Source organism: Delphinapterus leucas, chromosome 1, assembly GCF_059928025.1.
Source record: "Delphinapterus leucas isolate spDelLeu-1000000601 "Yukka" chromosome 1, BTC_Dleu_Yukka2, whole genome shotgun sequence".
NCBI classification, from domain to species: domain Eukaryota; kingdom Metazoa; phylum Chordata; class Mammalia; order Artiodactyla; family Monodontidae; genus Delphinapterus; species Delphinapterus leucas.
Window position 1 is genome coordinate 10,700,279 of NC_143129.1, and position 16,091 is coordinate 10,716,369.

General features: G+C 36.0%; 1 protein-coding gene across 5 annotated transcripts in view; it reads left to right on the forward strand.

Moving 5' to 3' along the window:
• Nucleotides 1-16,091, forward strand: part of DENND1B (DENN domain containing 1B) — a 259,365-nt gene that overhangs the window by 56,996 nt on the left and 186,278 nt on the right. For 3 of the 5 annotated variants that reach the window (XM_089906457.1, XM_089906480.1, XM_089906458.1), the window contains exon 3: nt 16,042-16,085. The exons of the other annotated variants lie outside the window; for them this stretch is intronic. In XM_089906457.1, the coding sequence (XP_089762583.1) occupies nt 16,042-16,085 (44 nt within the window). The remainder of the gene's footprint in view (nt 1-16,041; nt 16,086-16,091) is intronic. 5 annotated transcript variants of the gene reach the window in all.

Genomic DNA, 16,091 nt, shown 5'->3' on the forward strand with positions numbered 1-16,091 from the left:
TCTAGCTTGAAAGTATTTTGAAAAAACTGAGATGCATCGTTTTATTTGGTTCTTTAATATTTTGTTTTATAGTTTTATTTTTCATCGTAAAATTAGTTTTTAAATGTTTTTAGTAGTTATACTTCATAAAGCTCACAGAGATTTTGATTTTAGTAAGCTTTGAGTCATTTTAATAGTATATTCTATTTATTAACTTCGGCTTATTTCCAAGTGATTGAAACTTGTGTTATATCCAAGAGTACCAGGAGTCTACTGTATTTCAAGCTATATATCAAACAAGAAAAGCTTTGACCCAGTTTGCCCTTGTGCTTGAAATTACTTCTTGGACTAATATGAACATTATTTTAAATGTTGTAAATAAAACAGAACTGTTTTATGAGGCTCAATTAATTTTACATTTCTGAGTTTTCATGTTAATGCTATTTCTTGAAAATCTATTTTAATTCAAAGAGTTAAATATAATGAGTACTGAGAACATAAACATGTCTTCTTTTTAGTTAATCATGTACTCGTAGAAAGAATATATAAAGAGCAACAGTCTCAAAATGCTAGTCTGAGAGCTAGCTTAAAGCATGGCCTCTTGCCTGCTCTTCTCTTTGAGGGAATTATAATAGAAGCTATTGCTTTAGGATGTGATGAACATCTCAGCTGACTAAAAGGTATTCCTTAGATTTTGTATGGAAGATCATCTTTCTATAAGCAGCCCACTAACTTTTATCCCTTGCATTCTAATAAAAACTTTTGTGTTGGCTTTTAATGACTGGTATCTGAAAAACGTCAAAACATTGATTCTCAGTTCTAAGTTCCTTGTCATAGATTAATCAAGATTGAACATCTGTGGTACAGCATTTCTTTCCCTTTTTTTTGTTGTTGATTTTTTAAAAACGCTCATGAAGGGCTCTTGGGACAGATGGCCCCTCACTGTTGATGGTTCGATTACCATGATCACCCACAGCTTCAGAGGAGTGCGAAGAAAAGAAATTGCTTTCTTTGTCAAGGTGTTTTCAATTCAATTCTCACCCATTAGCCCTGTTTGGTTAAGTTTGGAATTACTCAATCAGGTGATTGATGAGGGTTTTCATTTTATTATAATAGGTCTTGTGTAAAAGGAATAGAAGTAGCAAAATGATATATCTAAGCTGCTATGGATTATATTTTCTTAAGGTTCTTTGAAGTTCCATTTTCATTACCTTAGCTAGAATTTGCTTATATATGAGCAAAAAGAGCTTCATTGTTTTGAGTTGTGATGCTAATTTTGGATCATTCTGGGAAGAAACATTTATAAAGGCTAGAACTAGTCATTAAATTGCTTCTATAGTTTAAGTTTCAAAAGCACCAAAATAATTTTACAGTAGTAGTTGTTTAATTATCCAGATGATTCTTCAGAGTGAAGATGATCACTATGGGATCATTATTATATTCAGATGTTTCTACACCATTGCTTATATACATTTTTAAGAGGTTCAACAAACTGACAAATTTCCAAAATTGTGTGTTTTTAATTTTAAATATGTACGTTATGTAAAGCAGTAAGTAGAAGCATGATCTCTGCCATTTTTGTAACTGGTTATAAAGTAAGACATCTTGAAATAATATTTTCATTTCCTTAAGGTTTCTGTATATGTAAGTCAAACTCAAATGAGTAAGTGAAGAATTATTTTAATTCTAGAATGAGAAGATACTGATTTGAATCTATTAGTAATTAATATTCTATTTTAGATTTGTTCACATATATTTTTCCAAAGATTGTTCAGAGAAAGTCTGTAGGGTTTAGGCCATTAGTTTACAAAAATGCTTAAATATTTGGTTTGCTAAAAGTATTTTCCTGTAGATAATAAGGAAAATTTCTAAACTTGTGAATATGCCTTAAACTACTGTCCACTTAATGAAAAACAAAATTAAAGATCAACAAGTAGAGCAAATTGAGCTTATTTGTAGTGTGCTTTTATATGCAGCAGTTTATGTTAGAAAGGTTGTATAATAGGAACAAGGATATCTGGATTGTGGTCTTGGCTTGAATAGGTAGTACGTCCAGACATGAAATACAATATAACGTCCTAAGTATGAGTGGTAAAAAAAGAATCTTTAAGGTCCTCTCCCATTCAGAAAACTCTATGATTCTATCCATACATAATGAACCTTTTTTTGAATGTTTTAAAAGAAAAAAAAAGAAAACCAGGCCCTGAAATTAGTTTTTACATTCACAAATATTGGCATTTATCCTTTCTGTTGTTCACATTGGAACTAATTGCTTAAATTCTACGAAAGAAAGCATTGTAGGAAAGCACAGAAAAATAATTTCTCACAGACATATTAGATGGTATGGTACAAAAAGACTTACATCTTTTTTTTAAAATTTAATTGAAGTATAGCTGATTTACAGTGTTGTGTTAATCTCTGCTGTACAGCAAAGTGACTCAGTTATATACATACATATATTCTTTTTCATATTCTTGTCCATTATGGTTTATCACAGGATATTGAATATAGTTCCCTGTGCTAGACAGTAGGACCTTGCTGTTTATCCATTCTATATGTAATAGTTTGCATCTGCTAATCCCAAACTCCCAGTCCATCCCGCCCCCCACACGCCCTCCTCCTTGGCAACCACAGGTTTGTCCTCTATGTCTGTTTCTTAGATATGTTCATTTGTGGTATATTTTAGATTCCACATATCATATGGCATTTGTCTTTCTCTTTCTGACTTACTTCATTTAGTATGATAATCTCTAGGTCCATCCATGTTGCTGCAAATGGCATGATTTCATTCAAAAAGACACATCTTATTTAGACATGGACTATCTCTGTGTATGTATCTGGCATATAGAGATAGAAGAAATAACAGACGGTGTATCTTTATGTCTATGTAGCCATAGTTCCTCATCATTGTTCCTTAAATCATATAGTCCAATGTCATAAAACACTTAATTTTGAGATAAAATTATTTCCATTGTGGTACAGAAATAGAATTACCATTTTGATAGTAACTATTAGCATTGAAATATTTTAAAAACATTTTGGTAACATTTTTCTTGCTCAGATTACTTCCCACTATCACTGTCATGGTTGATATTTTCTCTGGAAATATACCTGTTGCCAGATAAAATGTATATGTAATAGAGGGAATTCTGAATTATTCATTGCCACATTTTAAAGAATATTTTCAGTCAACAAATATCAAATTCTTTAACATGTGGTTCGTAATGCCCGTCAGCGTGAGAGATACGTGGTCCTTTGCTATTAGTTCTCAAAGTGTGGTCCTCAGATGAGCAGCGCAGCATCACTTGGGAACTTGTTAGAAACGCAATTCTCAGACCCACCTTTGACCTCCGGACTCAGAAGTTCTACAAGTGGGACCCTGGGCTCTGTGTTTTAACAAGCTCTCTTGGAGCTTTTGTTGCACACTAAAGTTCGGGAACTACTGAGCTGGGCTTTGAAGAAGACGCTAAAATTTTAAATTAACATCTTATGTTAACTTTAAAGTAATTTGTACAAACACCTGGCTATGTATGCTTTCTTAAGACGTAGCCTGAATTTAACATTATTGAGCAATGAATTTGTTTTTACTTTTACTGTTGCTAGTAGTCTTAAAGTTTGTAATGTTATGCAGTCTATGGTACTGCATTTTTTGGGTGGATTGGTAAAGATTTTTATTAATATCTTGTTGGCATGAGTGGTAGCTTTCTACCAGGGCTGTAAATCTGTGTTTTACTGGGTTGCGCACCAAGGAAAAATGGGAGGGTATATGTTTTCTGGATCTCTGGCTTCACCAAGGTCATCTGTGGCCCTAAATGAGGGAGTGAGTTGCTTTTTTAAATACTTTTTTTGTGATCAGGCTGGATATTAAATTACAGTAATTAATTATTTTGCAAGCTATTTTGACAGATGTAGTGAAAATTACAATTTTAGGGGTGTGATGTCAGCAAGATGGTAGAGCAGGAGACCTCCATCCCCTCCCCCCACCAAATATAAACAATTAGACAGCTGTTCACAAACAAAAACTGCTCTCTGGGAGAGCTCTGGAGCCCACTTTAGAAACTTCAGCAACACAGTGGAACAAGAAATTTGAGAATAACCAAACTGGGGAAGGAAGAACAGCTTCATTTTGACTGTATCATCCCATCCCCCAGGCCAGCATTGCTCGGTACCCAGAATGAACCCTACAGCTAGAAGGAGTTCCCCTTGTAGGGAAAGAATAGTGGGATGAGTGACCAGATTCCCCAGTCTTTTCGGGCACCACACAAAGGTCCTACCTCAGTTTCACCCACCCAGAGACCGGCAAAGCCAAGCGGTATAGAGATAACTAGGAACGAGGAAGAAAAGCTGGCCACCCAGCCCATGTGGCAAGAGCAACTGCAGTTCCCCGTGACCTGCTCTGCAGGTGACCCCAGCTGGTTCGGAACCCCTGCAGATTTTACTGGCTTTCACCCCACGGATATTTGTGTTTGCTGACACCAGCCACCTGAGTCCCTCCTGTTTTGCCAACTCCTCTCCCAGCCTCTCCTACTGGAGCCTGGGAATCGCACCGGTAGCCAGCCCAGGCCTCTACAGCTATGCAGGTGCAAGACACCAGTCTAGACCCTCGTGGCTGACCCCCACTGCTGTGCAAGCGCTCAGGGCTAGCTCCTCCAGCTGTGCACGTGCATCCACCGGTCTGATGCGTGTCACCGCCCTCCACGGCTCTGTGCATGCCTGAGGGAAGACTATGCAGTCTTGGGAGAGCATGCTGACAGTCAGGGCCCCCTGCTGTTGTGGGCCTGGATCAGGTCCTGTGCTCTGTTGCTGGCTGGAACCACTATGTGGACCTGCAGCTGGTCCCTCCAGCTCTGTGCCTGCATGCCTCTGGTGGGATCCTCATTATTAGCCTTCACTGCCCTGTGAAGTGCTGAAAGAGACCACCAACCAAGAATACAGTTGGCCCCCGAATGACGTGGGGGTTAGAGGGACTGACCCCCACACACCATGCAGTAGAAACCTTGCGTACAACTTTACAGTCGGCTCCCCTGATCTGCCGTTCCACAGACTGTGTAGTACTGTAGCATGTATTTATTGAAGAACATCCATGCATAAGTGGATCTGCACAGTTCAACCCTGTGTTGTGCAAGGGTCAACTGTGCTATACCCAGCAAAGTCATCCTTCAGAAATAAAGGTGAGATAAAGACTTTGCCAAGCAAATGAAAGCTGAGGTGGTTCATCATCACTATACCTGCCTTACAAGAAACGTTGAAAGGACTTCTTCAACCTGAAATGAAAGGATGCTAACTATGAAAACATATGAAAAGAAACAACACACTGGTAAAGGCAAATATATAGTCAAATTCAGAATGCTCTGATACTGTAATGTGGTGGTGTGTTAACCACTTAACTCTAATATAAAGGTTGAAGGACAAAAGTATTAAAATTAATATTTATAGCAACAATTTGTTAGGTACACAATATAAAAAGATATAAAGTGTGACATCAAAAACAAAATGTGTGTAGGAGGAATAAAAGGGTAGAGTTTTTGTATGTGATCCAAGTTAAGTTGTGATGAGGTTAAAATAACTGCTGCGTCTCTAAGATTTTTCAAGTAAGCCTCAGGATAACCACAAAACAAAAATCTATAGTAGATACACACAAGATAAAGAGAGGGGAATCAAAGTGTACCATTATGGAAAATGATGAATTCACAAAGGAAGACAGCAAGAAAGGAACTACAAAACAGAAAACAATGAGCAAGTATTTGCTTGATTATTTAGGTGTTCTGATGTAGTATGCATATATACTTAAGATTATTATAATCTCTTGATGAATTGCCTTTTAATTACTTCAGATGTAAACAGACTAAATTCTCCAATAGACTGAATTCTCCGATGAAAAGGCATATAGTGACTGAATAGATAAGAAAATAAGACCCAACAGTATGCTGCCTACAAATACTCTGTTAGGTCAAAGGGACCTAATAGACATATACAGGACATTCCATCTAACAGCAGCAGCAGAATATACATTCTTCTCAAGCACACTTGGAACATTCTCCAGAATAGACCATATGTTAGGTTACAAAATAAGTCTCAGTAAATTTTAAAAGATTGAAAGTACCTTTTCCAACCACAGTGGTATGAAGCTATAAATCAATAACAAGAGGAAAACTGGAAAATTCACAAATAAGTGGAAATCAAACAACACACTCCTGAACAACCAATGGGTTGGAGATTAAATCAAAAGGGAAATAAAACAATATATTGAAGCAAATGAAAATGCAAATATACCAAAACTGACGGGATGCAGCTAAAGTTGTGCTAAGAGGGAAGTTTATGGCAATAAATATCTACATTAAGAAAAAAAGAAAGATCCCAAACAACCTAACTTTACACCTCAAGGAGCTTGAAAAAGAACAAACTAAGCCCAAAGTTAGCAGAAGGAAGGAGATGACAAAGATTACAGCAGAAATATGTTAAATAGAGAATGGAAAAACAGTAGAAAAGATAAAACAAATAATAATCTTATCTTTTGAAAAGATAAACAAAATTGACAAATCAGATTTATCAAGAGGAAAGGAGAAAGTACTCAAATAAATAAAATTATAAATGAAAAAGGAGACATGACAACTTGATACCACAGAAATACAAGGGTAATAAGACACTACTAGGAACAACTATATGCCTACAAATTTGACAACCTAGAAAAACAAGAAATGTATATATTTAACCATTCAAAAAAATATAACCTACCATGTCTGAATCATGAAGAAATAGAAAATCTGAACAGACCAATAATAAGTAAGGAGATTGAAATAGTAATCAAAAACCTCCCAACTAAGAAAACCTAAGACCAGATGGCTTCATGGGTAAATTCTACCAAACATTTGAAGGAGAAGTTAGTGCCAGTTTTTATTATACTCTTCCAAGAAATTGAAGAGCAGGGAACACTCCCAAACTAATTTTATAAGACCAATATTACCTTGATATTAAGCCAGATGAGGATACTAAAAGAAAGAAACCTACAAGTGCCAATAACCCTAATGAATATAGGTGCAAAAAATCTCAACAGAATAGTAGCAAACCAAATTCAGCAACACATTAAGAGGATCATACACTATGATCAAGTAAGATTTATCCATGGATACACAGGTGGTTCAACATACACAAATTAATATGCTACATCATATTAAAAGAATGAAAGATACAATTTTTTGGTCATCCCAGTAGATCAGAAAAAGCATTGGATAAAGTTCAGTATCCTTTCCTGAAAACTCTCAACAAATTGGATATAGAAGGAACGTACCTCCACATAATAAAAGCCACATGACAGTCCCACAACTGGTATCATGCACTACAGTGAAAGGTTCAAAGCTTCCCCTCTAACATCAGGAAGAAGACAAGGGAGCCTGCTCTTATTCAGCATAGTGCTAGAAGTCCTACCCAGAGCAGTTGGGCAAGGAGAAGAAAGTCATCTTAATGACTTAAGGAAAGAAAGAAGTAAAAATGTTTGCTGATGACATGATCTTGTATATAGAAAATCCTAAATACTCCACCAAAAAACTGTTATAACTAATAAATGCAGTAAAGTTTCAGGATACAAAATCAACATACAAAAATAAGTTACAATTCTGTACACTAACAATTACCTGAAAAATAAATAATCTTATTTACGATAGCATCAAAAACAATAAAATACTTAGGAATAAATTTAACCAAGGAAATGAAAGATTCATACAGTGAAAACTATAAGACCAGTGATGGAAGAAATTGAAGAAGACACAAATAAATGGGAAGATATCCCATGGTTGTGGATTGGAAGAATTAATATTGTTAAAATGTCCATACTACCCAGAGTCATCTGTATATTCAATATAATACTCATCAAAATTCCAGTGGCTTTTTTCACAGAAGTAGAAGAAGAATTATAAAGTTCATATGGAACCACAAAAGATCCCAAATAGCCAAAGCAATATTGAGAAAGAACAAAGCTGGAGGCATCCCACTTCCAGATTTCAGACTATACTACAAATTACAGTAATCAAAACTGTGTGGTACTGGCAGAAAAACAGACACAGAGACAAATGGAACGGAATCCAGAGCTCAGAAGTAAACCCCACATGTATGACTGAGCAATATTTGGCAAGGGAGCCGAGAATACTCAATGTGGAAAGGATAGTCTCTTCAATAAATAGTGTTGGGAAAACTGGATATCCACATGCAAATGAATGAAAGTGGACCTCTGTCTTACAGAAGTCACAAAAATTAACTTGAAATGGATGAAGAACTTCAACATAAAACGTGAAAGTATAAAAATCCTAGAAGAAAACTTAAATGGTAAGTTCCTTGACATCACTGTTGGCAATTATTTTTTGGATATGATACCAAACGCACAAGCAACAAAAGCAAAAAGCAAGTGGGACTATATCAAACTAAAAAGCTCTGCACAGCAAAAGAAAATGAAAAGGCAGCCTATAGGATGAGAGAAAATATTTGCAAACCATATATCTGATAAGGGGTTAATACCCAAAATATAAAGAACTCATACAACAGCAACGAACCAAATAATCCAGTTAAAAAATTGCCAGAGGGCTTAAAGAGACATTTTTCCAAAGAAAAGATAACAGCCGCCAACAACTACATGAAAAGGTTCTCAACATCACTAATTATCCTGGAAATGCAAATCAAAGCATAATGAGATATTATCTCGCACCTGTCAAAATGGCTGTTATAAAGACAAGATAACAAATGCTGGCCAGGATGTGGAGGAGAGGAAACCCTGGTTCATTATTGGTGGGAATGTAAATTGGTGCAGCCACTACGGAAAACAGTATGGAGGTTCCTCAAAAAATTAAAAATAGAACCACCATGTGACCCAGCAATCTCACTTCTGGGTATTTATCCAGTGAAGATGAAATCACTATCTTGAAGAGAATCTGCACTCCCATGTTCATTGCAGTATTATTCTCAATAGTCAAGATATGCAAACAACCTAAATGTCCATCAGTGAATGAATGGTTAAAGAGAATGTGGTGTATACGTAGCATGGAGTGTTATTCCACCCTAGAAAAAAGGAAGGCTACTTTGCCATTTGCAACAGCACAGGTGGACGTCCTTGAGGATGTATGCTCCATGAAGTAAGTCAGAGAAAGACAAGTAGTATGTGATCTCACTCATATGTGAAATCTAAAAACATTGGACTCAAAGAATCAGAGTAGGATGGTGGTTGCCAGGGGCTGAGGGGTGGCAGGAGATGTTGGTTCAAGGGTACAAACTTTCAGTTATGAGTAGGTTCCAGGGGTCTAATGTCCAGCATGGTGACTATAGTTCACAAATACTATATTGTGTATTTGAAAGTTGCTTTGAGAGTAGGGCTTTAATGTTCCCACCATACCAATGATAATGAAAACAAGTTAGTAACTATGTGTGATAAAGGATGTGTTGATTAACCTTATTGTGGTAAAGATTTAACAATATGTACGTTTATCAAATCACCTTGTACACCTTAAGCTGACAGAGTGTTATATGTCATATAATTCAGTAAAGCTGGAAAAGTTGTAATTTTAACTGTAGTTATCTAATTCCATGGTTTTCCGGGTTTTTTTCCCACATAATAGTATATGTGGAAAATGAGATTTATATGGTAAGCTTGGGTAAACAGATACGACTGTTCTTTCAGATATTTCCAGAGAGAGCGGGGAGGAGTGGAAGGCAAGGAAGAGAGGAGGGAAACTGATTCTGTACTTTTCAGTACCTACCTCTGATCGCAGACAGAAAGCATTGTTATGTATAGGTATAAGACCAGAACTTCGTCTGCCGAACTTCATAATTACAAATGTTCCGTTTATTTATTTTACTTTATTTTTCAGTCCTACAGTCTTCAGATATATGCAGTAGATTTTCTACTGAAAATACACTGTTTTAAAATGCATTAGCATGACTTGGTATAACATTTAGTACTAATGGGTTTTACAGAAAAAAATAAAACCACTTCTCTTTTTTAGCTTTAGATCAGCAATTCACATCTGTAACCACTCTTCTGTTGAGGCTCTCTTTCCATCACACATGACTGACAGAAACCTCAGCCCTGACTGAATCTAGCAATTATCTCCTGCACCTTGGCCCTTGGATGATGATGGGGAGATAACCACATTGTTGCCCTTAAACACTAGGCTGACCACTCACCAAACTGAGTGCTCAGCAGTGCCTGAAACAGTTGTTTCACACCTCCTCAAGGCCCCCAACAACTTCCCTCCTAGGAGGGAGCTTTGCTCCTACTATACACACAAAATAATCAGGAATTTTTGCACAAAACTCTTAACTTTGTACCCCAGATTCTAAAATCTCCTTGGATTCATACCTCCTCTCCTCTTTTCTCATCCCTATAACAATGGGAAAATATTCTTCAGCTTCTGTCCAAGGCTCATCTCACTGTCTTGATCAGGATGCCCTCTTCCTGCCTCCTCAGGGGTGTGTGTCTCTTCTTTTCTGGCTCTCCGCTGCCTCACTAACTCCCATGATCACCTGAACATGTTCAAGTCTGCGCCAGTCTAAAGGAAACAGAAACGACAAACAGACCTGTCTGGCTTCACCTCTTTCCTCCTGTCTTTACTTTCTTCTCCCTTGTACCGTTTCTTAAATACGTTCCCCCCATACACGGTGCCTCTCTTTCCTCACACTCCATGCTCTTCTCAATGGCCTTCTGCTTCCCATCCTGCCACTGGAGCTCATTTTACTGTGTGTGGCTTATGCTTTACACACACTTACCATTTTCTGAACCATCACCTTGCTTAATGCTCTGCCACATTTGTTTGAGAATTTTCTGGTTACCCTCTCTTCCCATGACTTTCATAAACACACCCTCTAACTGTATTCTCCACACAGTTCAGGTGGTCCTTCTCCCATGGTTTAGTGGCTCCCTCTGATACCTTGGGTACATCTTCAACTCTGTAGTTTGTCCCCTGTCTCTCCAGCTTCATCCCGTGACATTCTCCCTCTCCTACTCTGCATTCTAGATATATTTCTTCTTTTTTTTATTTCAGTTTCCAAATGTTTTCTGCTTTCTGTTAACCTCTAAGACTTAGTGCGTATTGTTTCTCCATTCCGGAATGTTCTCCTCTGCCCACTTTCTAGCCCAAATCATCCTTTGCTTGTCTAACTAGTGGCTTTCTAAATTAGATTGGCTTTCCTTGTGCTGTCCGGTAGTATCCTATTCTTTTAGCATAACACTCATTAAATTTTACTGAGCTATAGGTTTAGATGCCATCCTTTTTTATACATTGTAGAGACCTATTTTGTTTAGTTCACCATTATATCTCCATAGGTGGAAGATTTTCTTTAATGATTCCTGCGCATTTATATTCAAGAGACATCACCATTCTTTTCTTAGGAACATTTTTTGAAATTATTAAGCCAGTGAATTTTCAAATTGAGTTCAAGCGTTCCCGCAGGATACCTTGTTTGCACAAAAACTAGGTAGCTCTGTGACATTTTTCTCCATGTATGCTATAGGGCTTTGGAGGGCAGGGACTTTTCCTGTTTCTTTAGCATTGCATAGATTTTTGAATAAAATAAATTGAACTTAAGTGGGACACAGAAATGTATTAATTTTGGAAATTATTTAAAATAGCTGCTCCTTAGATCTCAACTAAGAAAGTTCTAGCCTCTAGACATTAACTAGCCTTATAATTAAGACATGCTCCCAGGGACCTCCCTGGTGGCGCAGTGGTTAGGAATCCGCCTGCCAGTGCAAGGGATACGGGTTCAAGCCCTTGTCCGGGAATATCCCTCATGCCACGGAGCAACTAAGCCCTTGCACCACAACTACTTGAGCCTGCATTCTACAGCCTGCGAGCCACAACTACTGAGCCCACGTGCCACAACTACTGAAGCTGGCACGCCTAGAGCCTGTGCTCCGCAACAGGAGAGGCCACCTCGGTGATGAGAAGCCCACGCACCGCAAGGAAGAGTAGCCCCCACTCGCCACAACTAGAGAAAACCCACGCGCAGCAACGAAGACCCAATGCAGCCAAAAATAAATAAATAGATAACTTTATTAAAAAAAATAAAGACATGCTCCTCATTGCATTGGCTTCAGTTTCCTCATTTGTAAAATTCTGATTCTACAATGTAACTGAATAAGCACTGAAGCTATAATCAAGCAAAACACTAATACTATATATTCTGCCTTTTCAAAGGTATATAGTCTCTGAACTGTGGTTTTACAAATGCATAATTTTAAATATATTCATCTATGAATTCCACAGAGTTAAGTAAATATTACTCATTTGTGTAAATTAAAGTTTTTCCTGCATGAAAAAGTGTAGTTGAATCACAGTAATATTTTAAGTTATTTTAATTTTTGGTTTTAGTTACAGGCCAGAAAATGTGAAAGGTCTGGTTGCAAAGGAAAATAAAATATTACTAAATTTATCCCACTTTACATTAAAAAAAAAGCCTCAGGAATTTGGAATACTTGTGATGGTGATGCACAAATAATACATTAAATACTCTCCTTCCAAATTTACTGATTTAATAAAAATTTGTATATTTTTCTCACTACACTGTAACATTCTTTTATTAAAATAAGAGATTAACTATATTTATGTAAAAATCAAGTTACATGTTCTTCCTTTCATGTTTATTTGGTTTCTGGATTGTTGGTGGCAAAGTTCCTCTTTAAGATGTGGAGTCTCCTCTGAGTTACGGGTGGGCACTGGACAGAAGAGAAACACAGTGTGTCCCAGTCACCGCAGGCAGCGGTGACTCCTACCAGCAGTTCCCATCCTTTCACCCATAAAATCAGCATAAAATCGACCTAGCTTTGCCAGGTCAGATCTCGTATCTGGAAAGTAATCCCCAGGGAACAGAAAGTTCCGTCATAGTGCATAAATTTGAAAATTGGACTATTATCATTTTTTTCAGACCTCTTTTGTTTCTTCCTCTGCAGTCCTTGTGAAGAGTTGCTGCCAACATGTGTCAGATACGGGGTAAACCTAACCACACAGGCAGTAACTAAGTTAATCCATTTCAGATATGGATTGCACATGATTATAATACATTTTTGGGTGCTGAAGTGTAACACGCATTTAATGAAAAGAAAAGAAATAGGGTATTTTCCACTATGTGACTAAACCGATATTTGCTGTTTTCATGTATTCACTTGTTCATCCTCTGTGAAAGAACAGACCAGACGGGACAGAAAAAACTGCGTAGTGTAAGGGATGAAGAAAAGTGAGGGAGGAAGACGTAATTAGGTAAATGCTGCAAACACCAGGGCGAAGTGTTAGGGCTGTCCAACAAGACAGCTATCCTGGCTTTAAGGTGTAAGTGTAAGGAATCTGTCATATTTTCTCAAATGGTAACTGTAAAATTGAGGTTGTTTAAAAGGGATATTTAAAATATTCACATTGAAACTCTCTAACTCCTTTATTTATAAGAAGGAACTATTCCACATTTCTGCATGATGACTTGTTTATAGGGCCATTAGTTATTGTGTTAATTTATCAAGATAATAACTTTTGTTTAATATTTCATGAAGAATCCATCATACACTTTTGTTTTATGAGATGCAAATCTTAATAACTACTGTTTTGGTAAAATTGCCACATAAATACACACACACATACATATATGTACATATGTGAGCACATATATATGTTTTCCAACATAATTTCTACAGGACGTTAATGTTTCAGTATTTTTAGGTGATCTATACATGTCACAGTCATTTTAGAAATGTACACATTTTGTTTTACATGAAGGCATAATCATTTAATACTAGCTCCATAAATTAGTAATGCATTATTCTTATATAAGATGTTTTAAATTATTTTTATGTAGAAACTTTTTATTCCTTAGTAAAAAGGTTAATTGTAGAAAGTATGCTTCCTTTTTATTTAAGTTAAAATATTTGAAAAAAAATTTTTTGAGCCTAATAAGTAATACAGCAGGAGAAGCCGCCTCATGCTCAAAATGTTGCTGGTAATTACTGAGTTTTGAGATTAAATACTTGAAATTATGCATCCTTGGACTGTATTTTTTAAAAAGCAATATGGTATAGTGGAAATAATGGGATTGAGCCGTAATTTTTTACTGACTGGGTACATAAAGTGGTATTTTTGATATTTTGATCCTGTCTTGTCGGTTGTGCTTGTTACTTAAATATTGGGCTTTCAAAGGCTTTTTCGGAAGTATTATTATCCTTTGTACAGTACCCTTTTAAAGCACATTTGCAGTATTCAGAAGTATGTTATTGACAGAATTAAAAGATACGTATGCAACCAAAATATTTTTTAGTGTTAATTAAGAAGACTTCTTTTTATTATGCTAAGTAGAAGAGAAATAGTGTGAAGAAATAACGAAAATGAAAACCAGTGCGAAAATTTATAAAACAACATTGATTTTTATATATGAATAACTGGATATAATATATTAGAAAAATATCTATGAAATACCCCAAAAATGTCAATTGTATTTTAAACAAGCTTGATGCCTTATGCCTACCAACTTATCTATTGTTTTAAAAGCTGATTTATGGTGTTGCAAATATAGGATTTCAAAAGTGAACCTTGATATAAAGCAAACATTATTACTGTGTTTATACACTTTTATTGAGGATTTTATTTTCTTTTTCATTTTTTAAATTGAAGTATAGTCGATGTACAATAAATAAATTTAAGTTACAGGTATACAGCATAGTGATTCACAATTTTTAAAGGTTATATTCCATTTATAGTTACTACAAAATACTGGCTATATTCCATGTGTTGTACAATACATCCTTGTAGCTTATTTATTTTGTACATAATAGTTTGTACCTCTTAATCCCCTACCCCTATTTTGCCCCTCCCCTTCCTTCTCCCCACTGGTAACTACTCATTTGTTCTCCACATCTGTGAGTCTGTTTCTTTTTTGTTATATTCACTAGTTTGTTTTATTTTTTTAGATTCCACATATAAGTGATATCATACAGTACTTGTCTTTCTCTGACTTGTTTCGCTTAGCATAATACCCTCCAAGTCCTTCCATGTTGTTGCAAATGACAAAATTTCATTCCTTTTTTATGGCTGAGTAGTATTCCATTGTGTGTGTGTGTGTGTGTGTGTGTGTGTGTGTGTGTACACATACATACCACATCTTCTTTATCCATTCATCTGTCAGTGGACACTTAGGTTGCTTCCATATCTTGGTAATTGTAAATAATGCTGCTGTGAACATTGGGGTTCATGTATCTTTTCGAATTAGTGTTTACATTTTTTTTCAGATATATATCCAGGAGTGGAATTGCTGGATCATATGGTAGTTCTTCTACTTTTAGTTTTTTGAGGAACCTCCATACTGTTTTCCACAGTGGCTGCACCAATTTACACCCCCATCAATAGTGTAGGAGGGCTCCCTTTTCTCCGCATCCTTGCCAACATTTGCTATTTGTGTTCTTTTTGATGATAGCCATTCTGACAGGTGTGAGGTGATATCTCATTGTGGTTTTAGTTTGCATTTCTCTGATGATAATGATGTTGAGCATCTTTTCATGGGCCTGTTCACCATATGCATGTCCTCTTTGGAAAAATGTCTTTTAGGATTTTAAATGGAAATTTAAGATGTTGTATTTTAGTCTAGTTTCTGAGGGCTGTAATATAATTGATTACATATTTACCACATTTATATTTTTCTTTTCAAATTAAAACCAGTATATTAAGTGGAGTTAAATCTGAAAATTTATATTTCAGAATCTTAAAATCTAAGGTATATAAGTAAAACATGAGTTTCTAAAAGAAATAATATATATTTTTTTCTTAACTAGTCAAAGACATGTTCCTTTCCCTAAGCAGTTATCAGAAATAATATTTTTAATAATCTGACCAAGTTATTCGTTTTATTATTCCTGTTCCAAAGGTCATTAAAACCCTTAAACTATCAAAATATTTAATTTTGAACCTCATCAACTGTAAATATTTAAAGAAAAAATTTTAAATTATTAGAAAAAGTAGCTTTGACACTTTTAAGAGTATTTGAACAAGACTGTTGCTATAAATGTGTTATTTTCTCTGTTTAATGCTCTGTGTCAATTATTTACAGATCCGGAGGTATTGTGGAAGTTCCCAGAGGACTTTGCAGACCAGGTTGGA